General features: G+C 39.1%; 2 protein-coding genes across 11 annotated transcripts in view; one reads left to right on the top strand and one right to left on the bottom strand.

Annotated features, from left to right (window-relative positions):
* Positions 1–967: 967 nt before the first annotated feature.
* Positions 968–4,283, top strand: ptges (prostaglandin E synthase). The gene is made up of 3 exons (XM_044143925.1): positions 968–1,196; positions 1,331–1,413; positions 3,248–4,283. The coding sequence occupies exons 1-3, from the start codon at positions 1,089–1,091 to the stop codon at positions 3,495–3,497; spliced, it is 441 nt and encodes a 146-aa protein (XP_043999860.1). The 5' UTR covers positions 968–1,088; the 3' UTR covers positions 3,498–4,283.
* A 1,635-nt stretch (positions 4,284–5,918) lies between these two features.
* Positions 5,919–24,220, bottom strand: part of garnl3 (GTPase activating Rap/RanGAP domain like 3) — a 79,727-nt gene continuing 61,425 nt past the window's right edge. For 7 of the 10 annotated variants that reach the window (XM_044143916.1, XM_044143918.1, XM_044143917.1 and 4 more), the window contains 15 exons: positions 23,709–23,783; positions 22,900–23,014; positions 22,769–22,795; positions 22,568–22,672; positions 21,538–21,654; positions 19,935–20,092; positions 18,843–19,001; positions 18,501–18,567; positions 17,835–17,942; positions 17,429–17,547; positions 15,595–15,730; positions 13,939–13,998; positions 11,079–11,297; positions 10,315–10,435; positions 5,919–10,230 (listed from right to left, as the gene is read on the bottom strand). In XM_044143916.1, coding sequence (XP_043999851.1) covers positions 10,065–10,230; positions 10,315–10,435; positions 11,079–11,297; positions 13,939–13,998; positions 15,595–15,730; positions 17,429–17,547; positions 17,835–17,942; positions 18,501–18,567; positions 18,843–19,001; positions 19,935–20,092; positions 21,538–21,654; positions 22,568–22,672; positions 22,769–22,795; positions 22,900–23,014; positions 23,709–23,783 — 1,752 coding nt within the window. In that variant the 3' untranslated portion in view covers positions 5,919–10,064. Of the gene's footprint in view, positions 10,231–10,314; positions 10,436–11,078; positions 11,298–13,404; positions 13,999–15,594; positions 15,731–17,428; positions 17,548–17,834; positions 17,943–18,500; positions 18,568–18,842; positions 19,002–19,934; positions 20,093–21,537; positions 21,655–22,567; positions 22,673–22,768; positions 22,796–22,899; positions 23,015–23,708; positions 23,784–24,220 lie in introns of those variants that run through there. The other 3 variants (XM_044143921.1, XM_044143924.1, XR_006373283.1) reach the window with 2 other exon arrangements.

Genomic DNA, 24,220 nt, shown 5'->3' with positions numbered 1-24,220 from the left:
CAAATTCCTAAGTTATTTATGAAGTTTGTTTTTTTTGTCTCTCCCAAATTCAACTGTGTCTTTTGATATGATATCAAAAAATCACTTTGTGGCTATTTTTGACAACTTAGCAGAAAATTGGTTGTTTTGGATTGAAGATTGGCATTTCTTTGACCTTTTGACCAGATCTCATCTAAAAGAAAATAATTTGGGTCGCATTTATTTTCTCTTCCTGTAATTGTTTCTCCTAAAGCAGAACGTAAATCCACTTTTCTTGTACTGTTTCTTGGATGTGCTGAGTTGCTTATATAGGTATTTTAGTAGATCTGGTTTAGCCAGTTTGTGGAGAACGACCTTAATAGAAGGTGATGTCAGTAATGGGGGATATGCCGGATAATTCATAAAGGAGAATAATTTGTACACTTTCATAATCATCTTTTTTCTCTCTCTCTCTCCCTCCCTCTCTATCTCTCTCTTTTTTTTTTTAGGTATTTTAGCCTTCTTCGTGCGGTCAGGCAGGATCAGTTTGAATGTTTTTACTCCACATGTTCTTTAATGAGCCTTCGTGTGGCTTTTGATTTGCTTAGTCACGGTTAATTTAAGCTTTTTCTCAACAACTGGCGTAGTCATGTTTTATATGGTTCTCAATTAATAAATGTAATCATTATTTGGAACCTTATTTTTCCGTAACTTGCTAGATAACCTAAAACATTTATTTTTCTCCAGTGACCAGAAAGCAAAGTCAGAATAAATCCGCAAGGAGGCAAATATTTATGAGACTTGTATTATTTTTGTTTTAAATCTCAGAAATGTAATGAATTAGTCAGAAGTAAGATTTTTAGAAAGTTTTAAAGTGACGATAAAATGATCTGATATTCTTATTCCGCAAAAAAGAGAGCCTGAATTCTACCAGTTGTGTCATAAATAAATCATTTCCGTTTGTATCATCCAGTCATCTTTGGCTGGTGGGTGGAGGCAGAGCCGTCTAAAAAAAGAGGTCCTCCCTTTGGGACAACTCTCACTTTCGGCAGCAGTAGCAGCACAACGGGACTGGCGCTTTGATTTTAATTTAAATTTTTTCATCCGCGGACAGTAATCAAGCAGCAGTCATGATAAGAAACGAGGTTTTCTCCTGTTTTGTTTTCTACGCCGTCCTCCTGGTGATCAAAATGTACACTATCGCGATCATAACGGGACAAGTGAGGCTGCGGAAAAAGGTGAGAGAATCGAGTTGTTTTATTTGAATTTAATTTTTTTTTTTTTTCAAATAAAGTTTAGTTTTGAATCAATTTGATTTTCTCTCCCTCTTTCTCTGATGCATTTTTCTCCTGATTTGAAAATAAAATAAAAGGCTTTCGCCAACCCAGAGGACGCGCTGAGACACGGAGGGTTGCAGTTTCACAGAGAGGATCCCTACGTGGAAAGATGCCGGAGGTAAGAGCGCAGAAAGTTTCCGTCTGATAGGAAATGTTTTGCACTCGAAAGCAAACAGGAAAGGCGTATTTGTACTCTAAAAGGTTTAAATGGTAGAGTTGTGTTGACGCATTTGCATGGACATTTGCGTGTCAGAACTGGACACCAACACCCAGGGGGTTATGTGTGTGTGCTGATTCCCATTTGGTTCTGGTGGAATTTTCTCATCCAAATTGAGATGTGTACTTCTCCACATTGTAGTGCGAGCATTCCCACTCTGAGCTGTTTGTTCTAACATGTTGGAAAAGAGATATTTCTTAGGAAGGAGGGGGCAAAAACGGGAAAACAGATGTGTGTTTTTTTTTTGCTGCTGATAAAAAGCAAAAACAACTCATTAAGCTATGTTGAACTCAAGATGAAAGATCTCTTGTTCAAGAGGTTTCAAGGCATGTTCCTGCAAAGCCTCATGCTGATGGAATGGCAGATTTCCTAACCAAAATGTTTTTAGAAGATTACGGCAGAACAAGAGGAAACAAAGCAGGAAAGTGCTCAGATTGCCTGACCCCAGTAAGCCCTTTTTTAAAAACCTACGTACGCACTAGTGTGTCTGCACGAGGAACCGGACGTCGATTTATTCAGGGAAATTTCAAAACACTCATCCTTACCCAAGCAAGCAACAGGGGAGAGTGCCAATTCCTTACAAATGAAATCCAAGTCTGAGTCACAGCTTGGCTTGGAAATGTCACTTTTACTAAGTGAGTGATTATAGTTCTACATTATAGCTGAGTCACTATATTGCAAAAGAAAAACCAGAAGGAAACCAGAAGGAAACCAGTGGACTTCAGCCAGCGGATGCCGGCTGAAGTCCTACATTCCTGGAGCTCCGCAATTAACGCATTCAGATTTCGGTCTCATGTAGTTTGGGCTTCTTTTGTTGTTGTGCTTCCCACTGTGTGATTTCATTTTGAAAATGTGGAAGCTACTGATTGTATCGTCCAAATCAAAGTATCTAAATGGGCCCCAGATTATATTTTTTTTGTTTTTTGGTTTTTTTTTTTGCACAGGCTCAATGGGTACTAAGTGGGCCCAGGGTCAAAATGGACTCATTTCAAAGGACAAGTTATAGCTGAATAAAGATGTGTCAGAATTTAAAAAAAAATATATATATTACTCACCATCACAGAGAGTATGTTCGTATTTGAAATTCAAATTAAGTTTGTTCATAGGCTTTTCTCAGGTTAGTCAATTACCAACAAGGAGTGAGCTTCGAAGGGACTGCTTGAGTCGATCATTAATGGGTGAAACCCGGTCTGGCATTTGGTTTAGTGATTCAAAAGTTGTGACACATGAAAAGTAAACATATTTCTATACTTTTCCAGTTTTTTTTTTTTTTTGCCAGACCCTCATATAAAAGTCTAAAGAATATTAGAAAACCCCCAGCTGCACAGCTATAGTTACAATCAAGTCAAAAGAAAAAAAGAAGAAGAAAAAAAAGAAGCCTGCTTATAAGTTATCTTTTGTGCGCAAAACCAGTTACTCTGGGATTGGTTAGCGGTTTCTCCCAGGAATCCATTGTTGGAGTACACCTTTGTGTGTTGCTTGTCTTGGTTTCAGTGACACCCTAGCTGTTCGTTAGGGGTGATCTAACAGGAATTGGGTGTGAAAACAGAATAGTAGGCATTGCAAATTAATTCAATTCTAACATGCAAGTAGATTGAGAATACACAAAGTAGAAATATTCACTGTTGCTTGCTAATGTAATTGCCTGCTTTCTAAGAATTCCCAACAGGAAGGAAAAGGACAAACAGGAAAGTAACAGCCCTTCACATTCTTAATCTTTTCATCTTCCCTTCAGGGCTCACCTCAACGACTTGGAGAACATCCTCCCTTTCCTCTTCCTGGGGGCCATCTACTCCCTGACCGGACCTTCGCTAACTGTGGCTCGCCTTCACTTCCTCGTGTTTTTTCTCGCGCGTGTGTTGCACAGCCTGGCCTACCTGTTGGCCATGCAAGCGCCCACCCGTTCCCTGGCCTACACCGCCGCACAGGTGCCTTGTGTTTCCATGGCTGTGCAGATCCTGATGTCAGTGGCATCCTTCGCCTAGTTTTCAAAGACGTTGGGGGTGAAGAGAAGTCAAAAGATCAGTCTTTGGACGCCCATTCATGACCTATGTCAGAGAGGGTTAACTACGGGTTCCTGTAGAAAGACAGTGGGAGTGCAATATAAGCTGTTGGATTACGCCTGAGGTTTTATTTTATTTAAGTTTTTTTTTTTAAGTAAGATCCTGTCAGTATTTTTATTGTTATGCTTTAAAAAATGTGACAATGTCTCAACAGATTTTGAAGTACAACGTTTGGCGCCATAGACTTTACTGATGTATCTAAAATACAAATGAAGTTTGATGCTGATTTTTTTTGGTTTTAACAGAAATTTCTTGAAATCTATTGACTCGAGGCCACTTTGGGATATTATCCAGCTCTACGTTGATCCGTAACCTCTCCCGTGTTTACACTAAACACAGAACATCATTGGTGTGGTTTTGTACACTTATGGTGGCTTAGTCTGTTTCCTGCGTAGGTGTGCCGACTGTCATGTTAAGCCTTGTTTGAATATTGCATTCGCCAGTAATGAAACGGAACCTGACTGATGAGGTGTCGAAATATCAAATGGGACTCACCTACAACTTCTCTTGTTTAAGTCAAACCCATCTCCCTTAAAAGGACTGAAACATGAAAGTGTCTCAACAGCCGGCAAGAACATAAAAAAGAAATCTGTGAAAATGTATCCTGAGGTTATCCTTAAGGTTTTGTAACTAATTTATTACTCGTACTTTAGCTATGCAGACTCATCAGTGGATATTTTTTTAGGTAATAAAACAGTTCATACCCTGGGAGGGAGAGCTTTCATTGTGTTATAATTGTAATGATCAGGTTGGTTGTTGTTTTAGCCTGGCCCTGCATGGACTGGTTGGGAATGGGATGGGGCCCCATTCTTATGTGCGAGTGAGATGATCCAGAAGTTCGAGGCAAACCTCCAGCATTCCTGCACCGATTACGTAAGACTCTGGCCTCTGCTGTGCTCACTTTCATTACAAGTGAGGGGCCGGGGGGGGGTTGGGAAAGAAGTGGGGAAGCGTCACAGATGTAGTTATGCTTAAATGCTAAGTCATTCATTCTGACTCTGAAGAAATATGTGGTGTGTGGAGTTTCAGAGGTTTTTTTTTTTTTCCTCTCTCGTCTGTCGACAGTCTTTGTCTCAGTGCTGTATAACTTGAAGCCACAGTTTTCCACTTCTGTACATCATGTTATTCCAGTAATCCTATTTCTGGTTATTTTCCAAGTGGTTGAGACTACTGAACGTTAACATACAGCTAAAATCTTTTATGGTCACAGATTTTTTTTCCCCTTTACTTTTTTTGTCCCTTTTTTTTTTAACGACACAAACGATACGATACAATCGACCTAGTCTGTAGGAGGAATGGATAATTCCTGCTCTGAAAGACTGAAAGCTCTCATAATACACATAATCTGGAGGACACATAAAGCTCGCCTATAAAGAGCAAGGGTGTGTCTTAACCCTTTCAATATCTTCTGTTATTTGCTAAAAAGTTAAATTCAACTAATGAACACAATACAAAACATTAATTTACCCCTTTTTGTGTTTATTCTTTTTGTGTAGAACAGGTTAAGACGCTGACAGCGCCTCTGTGTTCACTGGTAGCTCTTGAACCAACAAAAGCGGATGTTGTAATTATCCTGGTATTCAGGGAGAAACAAAGGCTAATTTCAGCAAGGAAACACGACAGGCAATAAAGTGGGTAGAAATATTTGTTTGATTGCTCTATTGACGTGGACTTTGGTGAATATTTAGCACCACCTTGTGGCCATGTTGTGAATCTACAGATTTGCCCGATGGAGAAATAAATATGGGTCTCCACTTTTTATCTGCAGGCCTGATGCGCAAAGATGTGTATGAAAGGAAAAGGTGATAGAGACTTGATGATAAGTATTTTGCTGCACTTCTCTTGGGATTTTAGAATATTATTTTTATATTGAGCTTATTTTATTTTTTTCCTACATTTATTTTAATACACCATGTTCCAAATTATTATGCAAATTGGATTAAAGCGCTATAAAGATTACATTTTTTGTTGTGCTATTAAATTTATAGATGGTATTGTGTGTCAGGGCTCTTTGAATCACTATAATTAATTTCAGAGAGCTGGTTGATTAGTTTGTCTGGTGAGCTCAATTAAAGGAAATTTACTTAAGAAGGATGTTCCACATTATTAAGCAGGCCACAGGTTTCAAACAATATGGGAAAGAGAAAGGATCTCTCTGCTGACGAAAATCATCAGATAGTGTGTAGTGCCGTATGACAAGGTATGAAAACATTAGAACTTTAACGAAAACTGAAGCGTTATTGTACTGTGAAGAGATTTATGGCTGATTCAGAACAAAAATGGGTTTGTACAGATAAAGGTATAATGAAGAAGGTTTCTGTTAGACAAATTGATCGGATTAAGAGAGCAGCTGTTAAAATACCTTTACAAAGCAGCAAACAGTTATTTGAAGCTGCTTGTGCCTCTGGAGCCTCAAGGTGGAGGATCCTCCAGAGGCTTGCAGTGCATGAACCTACTATTCAGTCACCCTTAACCAGTGATCACAAGCAGAAACAGTGGCAGTGGGCCCAGCCATACATAAAGAATAACTTTCAAACAGACTTCTTCACTGATGACTGTTGTGCAACCCTGGATGGTCCAGATGGACGCAGATTGGTGGTGGATGGCCACCACGTCCCAACGCGGCTGTGATGTCAACAAGGAGGTGGTGGAGTCATTTTATGGGCCAAAATCATGGTGAGAGAATCATTGGTCGACCCTTCAGAGTCCCTGAAGGTGTGAAAATGACCTCAGCAATTATTTTTGCACTTGGGGAAGAAAAAATTATTTCAATAAACTTTATTGACCTAAAACGGAAAAAGTTAATAATCACCAAACTGTTAAAAGGAAAAAAAAATTGTTTTTGGACAGTCTATGCACACATCTGTCATACTATATAGGAGCAATAAAAGTTGATCTCAAAACCAAGTCCAGTGAGTCATGCAATTGAAATTCCATAAATATTTATTACATATTAATGAACATAATCAACTACTATCACAGCAGTGGTCTACAGCACTTGTTAAAAATAACTGTTTAAATAATAATAATAATAATAATAATAATAATAATAATAATAATAATAATAATAATAATAATAATAATAATAATAATAATAATATAGTTAAGTTTCATTTGAGGCCACATTTGATGCACAAACATTTACAAGTATTACTTGGCATTAAAAACGATGGCGATACAATATTTTAAGACACTTGGTGTAATTTTTTTTTTGTACATTTTCTTTCGTTTTGATATCTTGATATCACAGAGAAGTTCAGCGACAATCTAAACAGGAAATATAGATTTTATTACAAAAAGAAAAACAAAAAAACAGTGAAAAAGCCGAGGGGAAGAGTAGCTTGAGCAAAGTGAGACGAAACAGGACTCATACGAGTTAGTGAAGCAGTGTTTCCCTTAATCACCTTTAATCCAGAGATAAAAAAAAATAAAAAATAAAGTAGCAGTTCCCCTCCCTCTTTTTAAGTTTGGTAACCATTTTGGAGGACTTCATGCTGTGGCAGGCAGAGAAACAGAGGAAAAGCTTGAGGGTAAATAGAGTGAGGATAAGGGTTCATGCAACATCTCACAGCTGTTTTCTTGTGAAATATATAATAATATCTGTAGACACACTCTCTTACCTGCCTTACAACTCCTAGTGTGAATCTCTTCTATGCTTTCTATTTTGGTCCTACTCTGCTGCTCCTCACGTCTTCGAAGCTGCGTATATTTTAAGGAGTCAGACACAAGCTGATTTTATAAGATCGATTAGTTTGCATACAACCTCGTCTTCCGCTATGGCAAAACCGACGGGAAACGTTTTACCCTACTGCAGAGGTAAACGGAAAAGATAGCTTCCACCTGGTCACGCCAGTTGCAAAACGGATGAAATACAGGCAGAAGCTCAGAAGATCTTGTCTCTCAATAAAACCTTCCGAATTATAGTTTGTTTATTTTGTTGTAAAACAGAACAAAAAAAAAAAAAAGTGAGGTTGAAAAGGAAATTGGAGAAAGCTTATTTGAGCTAACTATTGGTGCTTGACAAGTGTCACAATGAGATGTTTGCATATCGCAGCACTAAGGTTTATGGATGGGATAAAGCAAATTAGCAGATTAATTGTATTTTCAACAAAAGGTGTGCAACAATGCCGCAGACGTAAAGTTGTGTGTTCATACACATCATCTGTCTGATCTTGAGTTTTGCCTCATTTCCTTCATATTGGACTGTAAGGATCCCATACTAATGATCTAACAGGTCTATATGATAACAGGGACACTGAGTCTTTCTTCGGTGAACATCACCAGATGGATTAAATGCGAGTCTGATCAAGAATGTCTGTCTTTGGCTGCTGTGAGGCCTTTTCGCAGATGTTTTCAGGCACTTATGTTGCTGTAGGTGATCATTTGGATACAAAGAGCGGCCACGATGTAGCCTGGAAAGCGGTCCATGTCAAAAGAGCCGGTTGAGTTGAATTTAATATGAAATGAATGCAGCTTAAATCTTACATCATCTAAAGTTGTCACATTACAACCACAAACCTCAAAACATTTTGAAAGAGTTTTACTGATAGACCATCACAAGGCAGCATTTAACTGTAAAAAGAAAAAAAAAAGAAAGAAAATGATAGAAAATGTGCTCTGGTCATGGGAATGGCTATGTGAGCTGGAAAACTTATCTCTGTGCATTTCCCTGAAGACAACATTACCATATTAAAATATGGTGGTGGCAGCATCATTACTGTTGAAATGCATTTCTTTAGCAGGAACAGGAAAGCGGAGTTGATAAGAAGATAAATGAAGCTAAACAGCGAGAGACTGGAGTGGAGCTTCACCGTCTAGCAGGAAAACAACCTTAAATATACAGCTAGAGCAAGCTTCAACAGTTTAGATCAAGATATGTTCATTTCTTAGAATGGCCTAGTCAAAGTTAAAACCTAAATGCAACTGAAAACCCGAGACAAGAATTGCTGACTGAGTTTGAACTATTTTCCTAAATCACTGGAGAAAAATATGCGATTCATCTCGAAGCAAATGCTTGTTCTGGAGAAGAAATTGCTGCAGAGTCAGTGACTTGATGCAATCAGCGGAGTTACATTACAAAACCTTTTACTAAATGGGATATTAAACTAAACTTTGCTGTAATTTTTATTACTAGGACAGACTTTGAATGCATTTGCATTTTAATTTATCTGTGTGATCGAGGTGAATTGAATTTTGTGATTCTAACTTTTAAAAAGTCCAGTGGGTAGGAATACTGTTGCAAGGTGCTGTGAATCCGTCTCTGGGGAGGTGGGAATTCAAGAAGCAGAGGTGGGAGTTGGGAAGAAGGGACAAATTTGAGGATGAATGTACTTCGCAAATGTTTCTCATTCAGGGTTATTGGATGTTTTTAATTAGGTGGACTATTTCTATAAGTTCAAATGAAAACAAGAAGAGAAAGCGGGTATATTGGGCCTTTTTATGAAAAGTCCAGAAAAGGGTCTCAATGAGGATCTCCAACAAGGATAATGTGTTACAGAGAGAAACATATATGTGGTTTTCACTTAAAATTGGTAAAAAGTCTTGTCTTATAATTTAAACCTACTTGTATTATTTCATTTCCTTCTAAACTTTAACTCAAATTTCAACCAACTGTGCAGCACACAGCAGATATGTCTCATTTCTGTTTGTGTATTTCTTCAGCACCAGACGTCAGCCATGCTGGCCTTAGTGTCGGGGTTTCTTCAGCAGCAAACAAACGCGTGTGATGTGGACTACAGTGATGGCTGTCAGACGCCACGACGCCCTGGTTGTTGTGAGTGGATCAGTGATGGATGCTGGGAAATGGCACTTAAGGGAGATTTTTACCTCCTGCCCTGTCAACCTGTTTAGTGGTGAGTGAGGATCAGTGCAGAGCAAAAAAAAACAAAAACAACAACAACAAAAAAAAAAACATCATATCTCTGAAGGCTGGAGCAAAATAATTTTTTTATATATATATAATATATCTATAAATATGTATAAACAGATCAGACAGGTGTGCCTGGCACTGTATGCAGTTCGGTATATAAACAGATGTACACACAGAGCGCTATCATACAACATTTGCAAGCAGATTTGAAATAATATACAACACGGAGTCGGCGGCTTTGGAGGGAACTGCGTTCAGATGCACAGATGTTTGCAGATCTACGATCAGTTTGCCCTTCTCTCAAAGCTACTGTAGATGCTGAAACACTTGAAACCATCTTCCAAAACCTCACAGCCTTTTTTCTGGGGGGGAAGGGCGAGGGGTTATCAGCCGCAGGGCCACACAAACACCCGATGCAGTGACGCACGGTAAACATGAGCAGAGACATGTTTTCTTCACTCCCACCAATACCCTGATGGATGGGGAGACCCAGGATATTAGAAAGTTGGGATATATTTCAGGAAACCAATTTAAAAGGCAAAAACAAAGAAGAGAAAAAACAAAAATGACAGTGACAGCACAAAGGTATGCGAGGAGAGAAGTGCACAACAGGATTGTCTTCACTTTAGGTCCAGGACATCGTCTTCGAAGGACGTGGAGAGGGCAAACGCGCTGGCGAGAGGTGGACTGCCCTCCTGCAGCACCACCATCTCCGGATCGGCCTCCAAGGAGGCCGAGCAGTGCAGCTGGACGTCCAGCTCTGCGTCCACCGAGTCTGAGGCCAACCTGCAGAGCAAAGAGCTGTCAAACTTTACAGAAAAAAAGAAAATAAAACTATTGCAAGTCTCTCTCTTGTGTTGCAATCCTTACCTGTCGCTGTTTGTTGACGTCAGCGCTCTAGCTTTGGGATCCTCGTCAGTGGTCTTTTTGCTCATCTTTCTCTGTTTGACTGATCCGCTGTCCGACTTCCCACTCGGCTCCTCGGTCAGGCCTGGATGGATGAAAAGTAACAGAAAGTTGGTTACTTTCTGATAGGCTGAAACAGGAAGTCAGTGGACTTGCATCGGTATTCACACACCTTGAGCTTTTTCTCACTGTCTTACGTTTAGTGCTGTAAATCGATCAGATTAATCTCACTCTAGCACTGAATCATGAATAATCACTTGCTTAATTTTGTCAGCTTGAAAAGTAAAAAATTAGTGTTTAACAAAACAAAACAAAACCAAAAAAACGCCTAAGAAAATGTTTTATTGTCTCAAACTAATATTTTCCAGGTTTTCAAATTCAGGAAAATTTAAAAGCATCGTACTGCATTGTTGATCGCAGTACAAGTCCGGCCAATGCGCGTATTACTCACAAAATAGGTAATGTGAATAATTTGCATTATGTAGCACTGAAGTTTTAAATCCATAGATCCATAAATCAAATGTTAAAATCTGTTGAAAGGACAAATATTAGCCGTACAGTCTGCAAATGTAGCCTTTATAGAAGAGCAACACAAAAAAACCAAGAAAGACTTCAAGAAAAAAAAAAATTAAATAAATTTTTTAATTTGGTGTTTGTGGTAAAATGTAAAAAATAAAGTTCAAGGGTGTGAATCTTTTGTAATTCTCTCTGATCACTCGTCAAAGTACCCAGCAGCTCCTTCCGCGTGCGGCTGGCAATCTCTTTGATCTCCATGCGGGACAGGGACAGCGAGTGTGTGGCAGAGACAAGCGGCGTGGGCGCCATCATGGCGGGGGCGGGCGCGGTCATCACTTTGTTGACCAGAGGGGACTTCAGGGGCCTTTCGATGCTGCGGCCCACAAGGTTACACAGAGGAATCTTGAAGATTTGCTTAAATGTTGCTTCACCTGGTAGTAGAAATCCCACGAGGGAGTCAAAAAAAAAAAAAAAAAAAAAGAAAAAAAGCAAAACGATGAAGAAACAGGAAATTAAAGAATATGCAATGACACAATTAAAGAAAAAATTTTAAAAAATGGTGAGAGGCAAGAGCAGAATGCCAGAGAAATTACAAAAAGAGAAAAGTGGACAGTTTATTTTAAAAAAAAACAACAACACATAAAACTCCTGAAACAAAGAACTTCATTGTTGGGCTTGTTGTATCTTTGTTTTTTTGCTGCAAAGCATCTTTTGAAAGATGCTTTGCAGCATCTATTGAAAGCACTCCTTATACATTTAGACAGCGTTTGCCTTAACTTTATTTTTATTTTTTAATTTGTAAGAATTTCTTTGTCTGCATGCAGAATAAGAGTTTTAGCACCCTGAAGCTGTCATAAGTAGAAAAACAGGTAAAACGCAGCCATGGAAACTGATCACTGATCAATCATAGCCACAGCAATATTGACGAATAAAACAAGAAATACATAAATATATGGAAACAAAGTGAGGAGTCAGAGAAATCAAAACATCATATTTTGATTTCAACAATAATGCAATCAGTCTATTTTTATGGATATATTTTATTTACATCTATACAGATTTTGCTGGTTGAGTCAGAAGTTTACATACACTCATCATGGGTGTGAAGATAATTTAAATCTTTGTTATTTTTGTGAGGCTTTGTGCAAAGTGGTTGGAATAATTAATCAAATTCATCTCAAACTCAAACTATTTCAGTAGAGGAATGAGTGCAAACACTGATCAAAACTAGTTTCAGAATGAAGTATTAATCATGTACATTGTCTCTGACCTCAATCCTGTTATGAATTGGTGAACTAATCTGTCTGTGGCAGGAAGTTAATCATTTGAAAGAACTACTTCAACATTTCTGCCAAGAGGAGCTGTCAAATATCCAGTAAGCGGCTGTACAAAGCATGTTATTTCTCTGCAATCTGAACATATTCTTTGAACCAAATATAATTTGTCTTTATGTAGATGTTTGAGTTTGTCTGTGTGATTTTATTGATATTATCTAGGTAAAATACACAATAAATCTAAGTAATTCTTGTTGAAAAAAACAAAAATTGCTTGTTTTCTTTCTCTTTTTTGCTGTATCTCTTTGCTTTGGAAAAAGTTGAAAATAAACAACTAATTTTTGCTAGTTATGAGTGTGTGTGAACTTCTGATCAAGATCAAAATATGTAAATTAACATTTACTGTCATCCTTTATAAACCTAAGCTCTCCTCCTCAGACACACTGATGATCTAATAAATCTACATGAAGCAACTCTGAGATGATTAATAGGCCTGTTTACTGAAACAGCATGCAGTCCGGAAATTAATCTTCCTAATGTAATATAACAGAATGGCACACAATCTAACATTCAAAACCTAACCTTCAAAACCTAAACTCCGTTTGGTAATTATTAAATTATGCTGTTTTCCTTTTTTCAATTTGCACGAGCTCGCCACATAACTGCAGCGTGCAAAGCTCCACTGTGCCAGCAGGGGACAGTGTTGGAGTTCAGCAGCCTCTCGCTGCTCTAATGGGGCAGGTTCATGTGAATGAATAAAAGTGATGGCTTTCATCTGAAATTTAAGTCTGTGAGTGGAGTAAAAGTAAGATCACTACTCATTTTCGACAGGTACATTGTGTTAGTGCTATTACAGATCGCTGAGCTGTCACACAGGAAGAAAAAAAAAAGCATACGGTTACTTGGAATACATAATCAGAGAGATCAATATATTCCACATGCATTAGTTTCTGAACCAGGGGGAGCGCTGCTCTCCATCACACTGGCAAATGATTGGCACTTGAATGCCGGGGATGTTCTGGGTGCTAATTGAGAGTCCAATTGTCCTGAGCTGCTCGGCTGCAGGTCCTCGGTGTGTGTGTGTGTTCGAGCCAGTGGAGGTCGAGGGCGGCCAGCGACCACCTCTGTAGCAGCACCTCGCTCTCATTACTGATGCAATTACATCAAATGAAAACCTCCCCACGGAGCAGACGCGGCGAGTGGTTAGAGCCTGAGATTTTTGTCAGCAAGCCCCCTTCTTTCTTTTTTCTTTATTTTTCCTCACCCCATCTTCATCCCCCATCATCAGAGTGTGGCACCGCTGTTTGGACTCCCACTTTGGATCGAAGAGCGGGCTGACAAAAGTCTCCATGGCGACAGTGCAATCTGTAAATCATGCTGCGACAAACGTGTCTTCTCCTTCCCTCTCTGCCTCGTTCGCCCTCCCTCTCCTCCTGGCATACCTTTCCTGCGTCTCCGCGTCTTTTCTCTCCCCGCAATTATAAAGCCCTCCTTCTCGACTGACGTTACCACCTCTGCTTCACTCCTCTCTCTGCGCTCTATCCCTTCTTTTGCCCTCTCGCTCCCTTCTCAAGCTCATGCTTTAATTAGTTGAGACAGAAAAAGAGGGTGGGAGGACGGGGGAAGACATAACGTTCACTTAACATTCAACCAACGTCCAAGTCAACATGCCGCCTTGGAGCAGACAGGGTGATACACTCTGGAAAAGTGTAGGTGTGTGTGTGTGTTGGTGGGGCAGCTTTATGAGGGTTTTTTTTCTTTTTTTTCTTATGAGCTGAGGATGAGAATCCTGCAGTACCTTCAGCGTCCTTAGACATGTACAGGGAAAGCTTGGTACCATAGGGGATCCGTATTGAATCTGAACCAGGAATGAAGAAGAGGGTTACACAAACTGAACACACACAGTAACAGAGATTTAGGTGCAGAAACACGCACACACATACACACACACACACACACACACCCACACGCTCGCACAGTCTCAGTTGTCTGGGTGGTGCAGAACGACACACACAACTAGAAACAACAGGGCAGAAAATGAAAATCCCTCCGAGAGAACTGATTACCTGCAGCGGTCTAAGAGCATAAATCCTGCCCTCGGCTAATTGCAGCAGCAACAGCCGAACCTTTCTTCCTGTTAGCCTTAATGGGACCTGTAAATAACTGCTCCCCTCAGTACGGATGAGGCTTAATGGCGCGGGCAGCTCATTTAATAACCGTGTTTCTCTGTCTTTGTCCTCAGTCCAAGTCACCAACATCAACAGATGTAAAATCCAATGAACAAGGAGCGGACCCCCTCCTCAATCCATCAGCGCATCGGCTCAGGACGGCTGACAGCACTGAGGAAAGGGAGACTGGATGAGGAAATATGGACACCATTAGAGGTTAAAAGTGGGTTAAAATGATCCTAACAATCCCTGAAATCAATGCTGTTGATGGTGGAGGGAGCGTGGGGGGATGCAGGTGTAAAGTCTGATATATCCGTCTGTCTGTCCAGATTATTTTCTAATCTAACCCTGATTTAAGCTTCTCGCCAACCTGTCTGCTATGTTTGATCTTTAATAAACTACTGAAACCTCCACAAAACAGCTGGGTTTAAACTCAAACTAAATTACACACAACTGAGCTCCAATTATTGATTAGATGATCTAGGAAGACCATTGGTTGGATTTTAATTAGGGATGAAAGGGTCAAAATACATTCTGTATGAACATTACGGTTTTCAGATGTTTTATTTGTATAAAAAAACAACAAACAAACAAAAAAAAAAACCTTTGAAAACCTTTCTCGTCCCTATGCAATTATTCATTTCTACCATAAGTAAGCAAAAAAGCACAAATATTCTGAGTTGTTGACAAAATGTGAAAAGAAATTGAAGGGGTATGAATATTTATGGACCCAGTGCAGTCAAAAATCCCATCAAAATTAATCAGATGAATGTTGTCCTGGTTATTTCCTAGCTATTTCGATTATCTTCTGTTCTAATCTACACTTGATGTTTCATATCCATACAGTCCCCACAGGATTTAGCTGCATTGTCAGATTTTAAGTGCGAGCAGCAATGACACGACGGGCTCGGTTCGCAACACACTTTGCGCACAGGTGCTGCCGACGAACATGAAGAAAGACACTTGGAACCGTAGCAACATATTCACCCAGCACCGCCGCCTGCACCGAACATGGATCAGTAGATTATAAACGTTCTGTCCTGAACGGAGTCAGAAGAAAAGGGTCTCAGTCAAAGTACGAGAAAACCTGCACAGGATTAAATTGTGCATAATTAACCCTAACACTGTGGAGTCAGAGTCGTCCTGCAGAGTTCGCTTTATGCGAATGTCAAACTGAAGCCTGTGAGAGCACCCATAGTCACATAGCTCTGGAGTCATCTGAACACCTTCCAGACAACAACTCTCCTCCCTTCTCGCCCCGGTGCTTTTTATGTGCAGGGCTTTACCATCTCCGAGCGGTGAAGGAAATACGGGCATCTCGTAGCCTGTGGGCGTCTGGGGGGAGCTCTGAGAGCTGGTGTCTCTGGAACTGCAGTTGGAGGCTGAGCTCACCGGCGCCGACGAGACAAAATAGATGTCCGACTGTGGGCGGAATAAAACACAGAAGCACGCAGAGTAAAGTGGAAGCGAGGTACAGCGGAGAGATGACAGAGGCAGGAGATAAAACAAAGGGAGGAAAGAAAAAAAAAACAGGAAAGAGACGGAGATTTGTGTTTGATGCCAGGTGCACTCATTTTTCTTCTTTTTTTTTTTTTTAGATTGGTTCTCTGTAAAATTTATGACAAAGCTCATCTGGGTTTGATTGAAGTAACAGAGCTGAAAGACTGACACCAAGCGACTGCAAACATTCAAATGCTTGATTCAATTAGAATGGACTTAGATTTGCAGGGAGTTCATAGATTATAAGTGCTTAGTTTTTAAAATGATTGAGTGTGCAAACGGAAACAAATTATTCTACTGGTGCATCTTCATAAATAAGAATACCCTGAGAAAAGTTGATTCACTTCAGTACTTTGACTCAAAAAGTGAAACTTGATTCGGTACACAAAGAGGAATATATTTCCAGCACTTTTGTTTCTGCTTGTTTTGATGTATCCAAAAAGCAACATTTATTTTTCGAGAAATTGGAAGCATTACATGTAGATACTTAGATTGGCTTAAAACAAGACCTGCATCCTGGGTTTGGTTGCTCCTGAATCTGTGAGTTTCCCACAAACTCTTGGAAAGGCTTTGATTCATAATCCCCACAAGGCTATGTTTATATATATCTGCTAGTACATATTTGTCTGCTACACCTTTTCCTTCCAATTAACTTTCCACTAAAACACGCGCAAACAACACTCCATGAACAGCCAGCCTCTTTAATTTCTTTAATTCCTTTGTTAATTTCCCCTTGGAGATCATTAAAGTATATTCTATTCTATTCTATTCTATTCTATTCTATTCTATTCTATTCTATTCTATTCTATTCTATTCTATTCTATTCTATTCTATTCCATTCTATTCTATAACATTTTGTGGCTTACCCTCCTTAATGAGGGAGTGAATGTCTGCTGGAGCTACTATCAGTCTTGTTATTGTGCAGGTCAGACACAGCTACGTTTTAAGATCTCCGTATTAAACTTTGCTTTTGCTGGCCTAATTTTAGGCCTACACCAACTGTATGTCATCAAAACTTTAGTAAATTCATTCCATGTTTTGAATCATGTTATGGACAAAAATTTGCTTTTGATATTATTCAAATGGATTGAGATGGACCTGAATGTTCTAGGTGGATGTTTCTACATCGCTTCACATTGTGCAGTATTTGGCTCTGTGGTTCAAATACAGCCGAGTTATATTATTTTAAGTATGTAATATGTCTGTTAAGATCTTTGGTGTGTTTTATTCAGCAGCTGTCCAAAGCTTATGTTTGCACCTATCTACATAAAAGCCGCTGCACTTCAGCTCACGTGTGTGTCATATGAGGAGCCCATTTTGGTTCTCTATTACCTTTAGTGTCGTCTGTCCTGGGATTTCTACATGTTTATATCTAACTAGATCCATTTTTAGATCTTCTTTTATGACTGAGTGAAGTTGTTGCTGTGCATGCAGTTTCAAAAAACATCTGCTGAATATTTTTAAATATCTACGAGCCAAGATATTGGTTTGGATTAGAAAAAAATTACACAGAGCCAACAGTCTAAAGGTGCAAGACGTTTTTGGGCTCTGGGCAACAAGCATGCGCTGGTTCGAAGAAAGCCCTGCCCTGGTCGTGTAATTGCATGTAATCATACTGACCCTCGAGGCAGCCAGCTGCAGCTCCGGGACCACTGCTGTGTACACAAGGTTTCCATTGACCACCAGTCGGATCTCAATGGAATCAGTTGTGAAGGCGAGGATGTAAGGAAAAGCGCAAACTGAAAACACAAAATAAGCACATAATTTTATTTATTTTTTTTATATCACCATATCAGATCTTTGTTTTTAATTTTGTTTGGTTTTTCTTCATATGCTTTGATTAATAACTTGGCAGAGTTGTGTTTACGACAAACAGTCATTCAGGGGTAGTGGATTCAGGAAGCGTCAGCCTCTCAATAGCATCTCCAAACAAAAACATGCACATAATCTGATGTCAGCAGGATGCTGCTGGTCACACATGGTGTTTCCATGGTGACCGCAATGGGCAGGGTGGGGAGCTACCTACCGATAGCGTTGGGCATCTGGTTCCAGCTGAAGTGGAAATCAGAAGTGTTGGACTGGATCATTGGTGTGGAGCCGTTAAAGGGGCAAACTTTCTTATAGTAACAAATATCTGGAGGAAGAAACAAGTGCAAATTTACATAAAATAAAAAGGGGTTCACTTCCTTTTTTTTGCCAGCTTTTTTGTACTCAGAACTACAGAAAGCAAGAGTGATATTAATCAATAAGGTTTAAGCTGCTTTTTTGCAAGGTAGATATGAAAAGCAGTTTGAGTTATCGAAAAAATGTTGCTAAGTAGAGAGAAAAAAGGAAAAAAAATATAATGTCATGATATTTGTATTCATCCCCTTTTTGATTTGATACCCCCAAATAGCATCCACTATTACAAAATGTCCTCATAAGCCACCTGATAAGTAAACAGAGTACAACTACAACATCCACTTTGAAACACGGTGGTGGCAGCAGCATGTTGTGGGGATGCTTTTCCGATAAGATAAAATACAAATGAAATACATTTAATTTTGTGGTTTTAATGTGAGAAACAGGGTTTAGAGCATAGGTGGATGTTCCCTTTTCTATGTGCAGGAGGAAAAAAAAACAAAACACTATGGTCCAGCCTTGACCTGAATCAAAGAGCATCTAAAATGTGAAAAGTCAAAGGGAGACTCACAGTTGTAACACAAGAGGAGGCCTGCCTCGCCGTCTTCATACACATCAATGGCTGCTACAAAGTTTACCTGCAGGCAAAGGCAAGTCACTTTACAGAAATCACTCGAACATCTGGAAAAAGTACAAAAGGTTAAATGTGACTGAAGGTCTTTTGGAGAATAATGTCAGGTCACACTAACTCAAGGGAATGTGAAAGATCTGCAGCGTATTCCCTTCACATGGCAATTTCTGCTGTCATATCAGAGTCTGTTGCTTTTTTAGCTTGTTATAAATGACCACTTATTGGTGATCTTTTTCAAAAACGAGACTTCAGCGACGTTGTGCATGTGCACAAATTCCTCACCCTGTTGGCATCGACGTGATGAAGTCGATAGGCATCCCCGGTGCTCTCATTGATCAGGTCGAACTGGTGTTTGTAGGCCACGCATATCATGTTGTCGTTCTCCCCGGTCGGACCGTCTACCAGCGCCATCACCACAGGCGGGTCACACAGACAGATTTCCTGTGGGTGTGGTTCGCTTGATCATATTTTCATGGAAAAACCCTCGAAGGTGTAAACGTGTCATTCAATATACAGACTATAACAAGCGGAACTTGTGACATGAAGCCTTTCTCTTCTTAAAAGTTAGGTACCATGGTTATAAAACACAATGGGAAGTTTAAATACACTAATCACTAGTTTGAATGCTGTACTGATTTTGGATTTTTAAATTATACTTTTGACCTTATAAAGGCAAAAAACATAAGACAGCCTAATGCTTCAATAAATTTTAAATGCAATGCAGCTTTACTTTAATCCACACAGAGTAAAATATACATACTCAGATATATACTGCACTCATTTTAATACTTACAGGAGGTTACAGAGAAACCTCACACTTTTTCAGTCATGACATGAATATATTAGCATAATTGGGTTGCATCTTTAAAAATCCATTCAAATACAAGTAGTAAAGCCTAATTAAAGTCGGCTTGATTAGCTAAATATCATCGGACAAATATGTATGCATATTTGTGTCTGTGTGTAATTTTGATTGAGTGTGGCAAAAAAGAAAAACCTGCATCTAAATCAAACTTAAGAATGAAATTCTTGTTTTTAAGCTTCATAGAAGTTGGATGTTGTATAATGATAACATATTGGAAAAAGGTAAAAATGAAGCATTGTAAATTAGTGACATTCACACTGTAACTTCAGAACGAAAATTTACACAAAAGAAGAAAAAATTAAGTATTAATATTAGGTATATAAGTATTGCAAGTGTCCTTTTCTGATTTATAAAACAATTAGAAAACTGTTTCATTTATTTGTTTTGGAGAAATTAGATCTAAACATCAACATATTTGAAAAAATAAGTTAACACAAAGAAGTCATGGCATGTCCCACTACATTTTTGCTCCATTTTGTGCAAAAATAAATATTCATATAAAATAGTACCCGTATGTACTGAAACTCCTCCACCGGGGAGTCTGCTCCCGTGGCGACAGCGCTGAAACGCGGATGCTTCCTGGTAATTAGGAGGAGTTTGGTTCTGATGGCTGCTACTATTCTCAGCTCGGAGCCGTGGTGGGTGTTGATAGAGTACAAATGACAACCTGGCCCAAAGAGGACAGGAGACAAGAAATACATTGGAAATGTCTCAGTGTTTCTGTACACACATGACCAAGGGCAGAGTTGAGGATGAGTAGATCTCAGGTTATCAAACATCGATAAAAAAAACCAAAACAAAACAATACTGTGTGTCATGAATTAACTTCAGCATAAATGCAAAACACCAACTGCAAAATTAACCGTGGGGCATGAAGGATATTTTGAATTTACAGCGTTTACTATAATAGGTTTGAAAACTATACATTGAGATTGTATTTTTTTTATATTTCTTTTGCCTTAAATAGGACTGAATAATATCAGGAAACTAAGTTATGGCGATATTGCGGTTGAAATTTGCAATTAACACCAAGAGTTCAGTCTGTCAGCCACCAAAATCACACTTTGTGTTTGCACAATACTGCAAACATTGATATTGTCATGGCATATGCGATTGGATTTACTGAGAAGCACTAGTCTAAAATAAAATCTTTTTCTGTGATTTTATGAAAGAAACATCTGGGTTCAAACAACTGGCTCCATAAAACTGCCAGAACCAAAGCCAGAAGAACAGTCCAGGAAATCACCAAACAAAATAAATCATCAGTCACCTAAAGATTTATACAAGGTAACTTTGTGAGTTGATATGAAGGACATATGGGAGCACCTTACCACTGATGCTTTCAGTGATACAATTTATTTTCAGAAATTTATGATGACTGGGAATTAGATAATAAAACCTGTGGAAAATACTAGTTCAAGTGCAGTTTATTTTTTTTTTAATTCATGCTTCCATTGAATGTTGAATGTTCAGTCTGAGCTTCAGTCTCTGACATGTTTCTTTCACTTTGTTCTGGATTATTTCAAATCAATGATAAACTGAAAAATAAATGAGTTCTTCCTATTAATTAACAGTATAGAAGCCAATAGCTCCAATATTTTTATTCTAAAGATGCATCAACATGTCGCGTGCACTTTGTCACACTTTTCTTTATTTTAAGAATCAGATAAAGGTTAGGAACAAAATGCTTACATGCAAAAATGAGAATCACCTTTAATTTCTTAATTTTCTTTTGGATCCTAAACTAAAGAGCTTGAAGCATTTTTTTTCTCCTTCATGCATTACTTTCTTTAGCATAAGTAAAAATCAGAAGCTCAAAGAAAACCAAAAATTGGCATTGACCAGGAAGGGTGTAATTGATGAATCTCTGAGGATAACTGATTGGTTTAATACAGAGAGTCCAGCTGTGTTGTCTAATTTGGCACCAATAACGTTCCTCCTCTTGCAATTTTATGAGCGATATCAACCGGAAGGTTAATTCTGCCATATGGCCATCTCTTGTTCTACAAGACTAGAAATCGACATGATCCAACGTCAGTATTTGCAGCTGAGAGGAGCTTTTACTGGAGTGTGCTAGGGATGGGTTTGTGATCTATGCAGCAGTCTGCTCACCTTTAGTTTTCTCCAGTTTGTTCTCCCTGCAGTCACACTTGCTTCTGACGAGCTGCCATTCCTCCAGGCCTCTCTTGATGCCGCCGAGTCTGAACACGTACAGCCGAGCGTCCTTTCCTGGAAACGAAACGAGGGACACTTCTGTTGCACGAGGGTTTTTAAAAAAAAAAATATATATATTATTCATTGTGCAGCACATTCGACAAGCCGATCTCTTTAACAATAAGGAGTTGCATGTTAGAGGCTGAAAAAGTCTTAGAACTTTCCAGCAGAACCGTAACTCTAAGCATACTGTCAGATTTACACTAAATCGGTTTAGATCAAAGCATGTTCATGTGTTAGGATCGCTCCAATTAAAAGCAAGATCTGAATCCAACTGATGATCAAAATCAAAATATGAAAATTGCTATTCAGAGACTCCATCCGGTCTGAGTGAGCTTAAGTCTTGCAGCTGCAATTTCGGCAAGATGGAGTTGTACAAAGTATTCACTCAGCTGGGATGAATACAAATAATAATTTTTTTATGTGATAAATAGCAAAAAAAAAACTGTATATCTTTCAATCCCATTGATAAATATTTGTTGATTCGTGTTGCAGATCTCATCATATCCCGGTTAAGAAAGTTGCGGGACAAAATGTGAACAAGTTCAAAAGGCTGGGATACCTTTGCAATGCGCTGTATGTATGTTTTCTTTTTAACGTTGAGGGATCTGATCTTTCAGTCCTTCCCTGCAGTCTACCCTCCCTGAGCCCTTCAGCATGACAGAGTTTAAGCTCTCTACAGGTAAGATTCCTTAGATCTCAGCATGAGATCAATACCACTTTGGACCAGCTCGAGTAGAAAGGTTTGCCATGTTTTCAACCAGAGAGAGAGATGATAGAGATTCATTTAGAGAAGATAATGAGACTAAGCATACGCTGCAGATAGCTGATTCAATAACAGGATGAAAAAGAGTTGATAAAAGGAAATCTACCTCTGATGTGCAAGGAGGAAGTACTAAACAGTATCAGTCTTTTCTTTCCACCCTACCTTTGTCTGCCCTGGTAATCAGTAGGTCCTGAGGCTCCAGAATGTGCATCTGCTTCACTGCCATGGTTTTGTCAAACACCTGCACTGGGGGAAGCGTCGGCGTCTCTGAAACACAATACAGCGATCCACGTCGTCAAACGAGGGGTGAAAAATACATCGCACCTGCGGAAGGAACAGAGTTATTGACTGGATGTCACTCACCGGCACCGGGCAGCAGCGGGTCGGGGCCTAAAGCACAGACAGCATCATTACAGTCATTATTGGAGCAGCAGCTTGATATTGTGCTGGTGATTGTGTAATTATTTCAGAGAGACTGATCTAGATTTACTCACCATCCAGCATCAAGACTCCCGCTGTGTCGGTGGCCACCAGCAGAGACTGACCCCACGAGTCGGCACATATGATCTCATAGGGAAACGTGCTGCAGAAAGACTGAGATTCCCATGGCTGCAGTGTTGGGAAAACAGGTTTTCAAAAATGAAATGCACAATTAAAAAAAAATAAAAAAAGCACATAACTGACTGACATAAATCAGAAAAAAACCCAAAACATTTTCTGTTTTAGTTCAGTTGGGATTGTCAAAAATGATTTCCATTTCCCAAACACCAGAGATAACTTTCATAATATTGGAAATCCGTTTAACAAATTGAAAAACCAAGACATTAATGACATGGCTTTGTAAGCATCATCTGAGTCAACGTATGATTGCCATGTTTATGTCAGTCATATTCAAGGAGACAGTCGACTGGTTGGAAGCTTCTGTGAGGATGCTGGTGAGAGAAGGTCGTTTTCTCCAGAGAAACATGACCTGGGCTAAAGAGCCATTCAGCAAATCATTACTCCAAAAGCAATAGATTAAGTCAGATTACAATTCACAAATATACTTGTGGGGAAAGATATAGTAGAAAAATATAAATTTGACCAAATACTAAAGCAAATGTCTGGCCTGTAGACATTTTAAGAGAACTAAACTGCATAAAAAAGGTAACATTTTCCTTGTAGATTGGTGATCATTTTTGCTCTACATGACAATAGATAACCTCCAGCATCATTTTTTTGGCTTCGCCGGCTATTTTGCAGATGTTTTAAATTACAGAATCACATGGATGTTTGTTCAGCGATGTGTGTGTTTCTCTGTCACCTCTTTTCTGCACAGGCCTGTGGTAACAAGGCTTGTCGGTGCATCTCCTCTCACGATGGTCTTCAGCTTCAGAGCCTGGATAAGAGAAGCATCTAATAAACCCGATATGCGCACTGAAAACTACAGCAAATATTTATCTGGTCTTCTGTCTCCTGATTTTTTTCCCCCTACATTTTTGGTGCCTTAAACAGCTAAGAAAAGAACATATTTGGTCATTTTACAGCCACCGATTAATGTATTTTATTAGAATTTTATTCTAGATACCAAGAAAAAAGTCTGGAATAAAAGGGATTTAAGCCTTTCAGGTTGTTTTTTTTTTTTTTTTTTGCCAGAACCAATCTAGAAAGTGTGGTGTGAATCTGCATTTAGCCCTCCGTAGGAGCATAGCAAATTTAAGCAGAAGAAGAAGCCAATAGCATTTACATATCTCCGCAAACAGGCAATTTGGAGATAATGGAAAAAATACCACTGTACAACTGTACAAAAGGCGTAGCAGCACAATACGGGGTCCA

This window comes from Gambusia affinis, linkage group LG17 (genome assembly GCF_019740435.1).
Source record: "Gambusia affinis linkage group LG17, SWU_Gaff_1.0, whole genome shotgun sequence".
Classification (NCBI taxonomy): domain Eukaryota; kingdom Metazoa; phylum Chordata; class Actinopteri; order Cyprinodontiformes; family Poeciliidae; genus Gambusia; species Gambusia affinis.
This window is presented reverse-complemented; position numbering and strand designations above follow the sequence as displayed.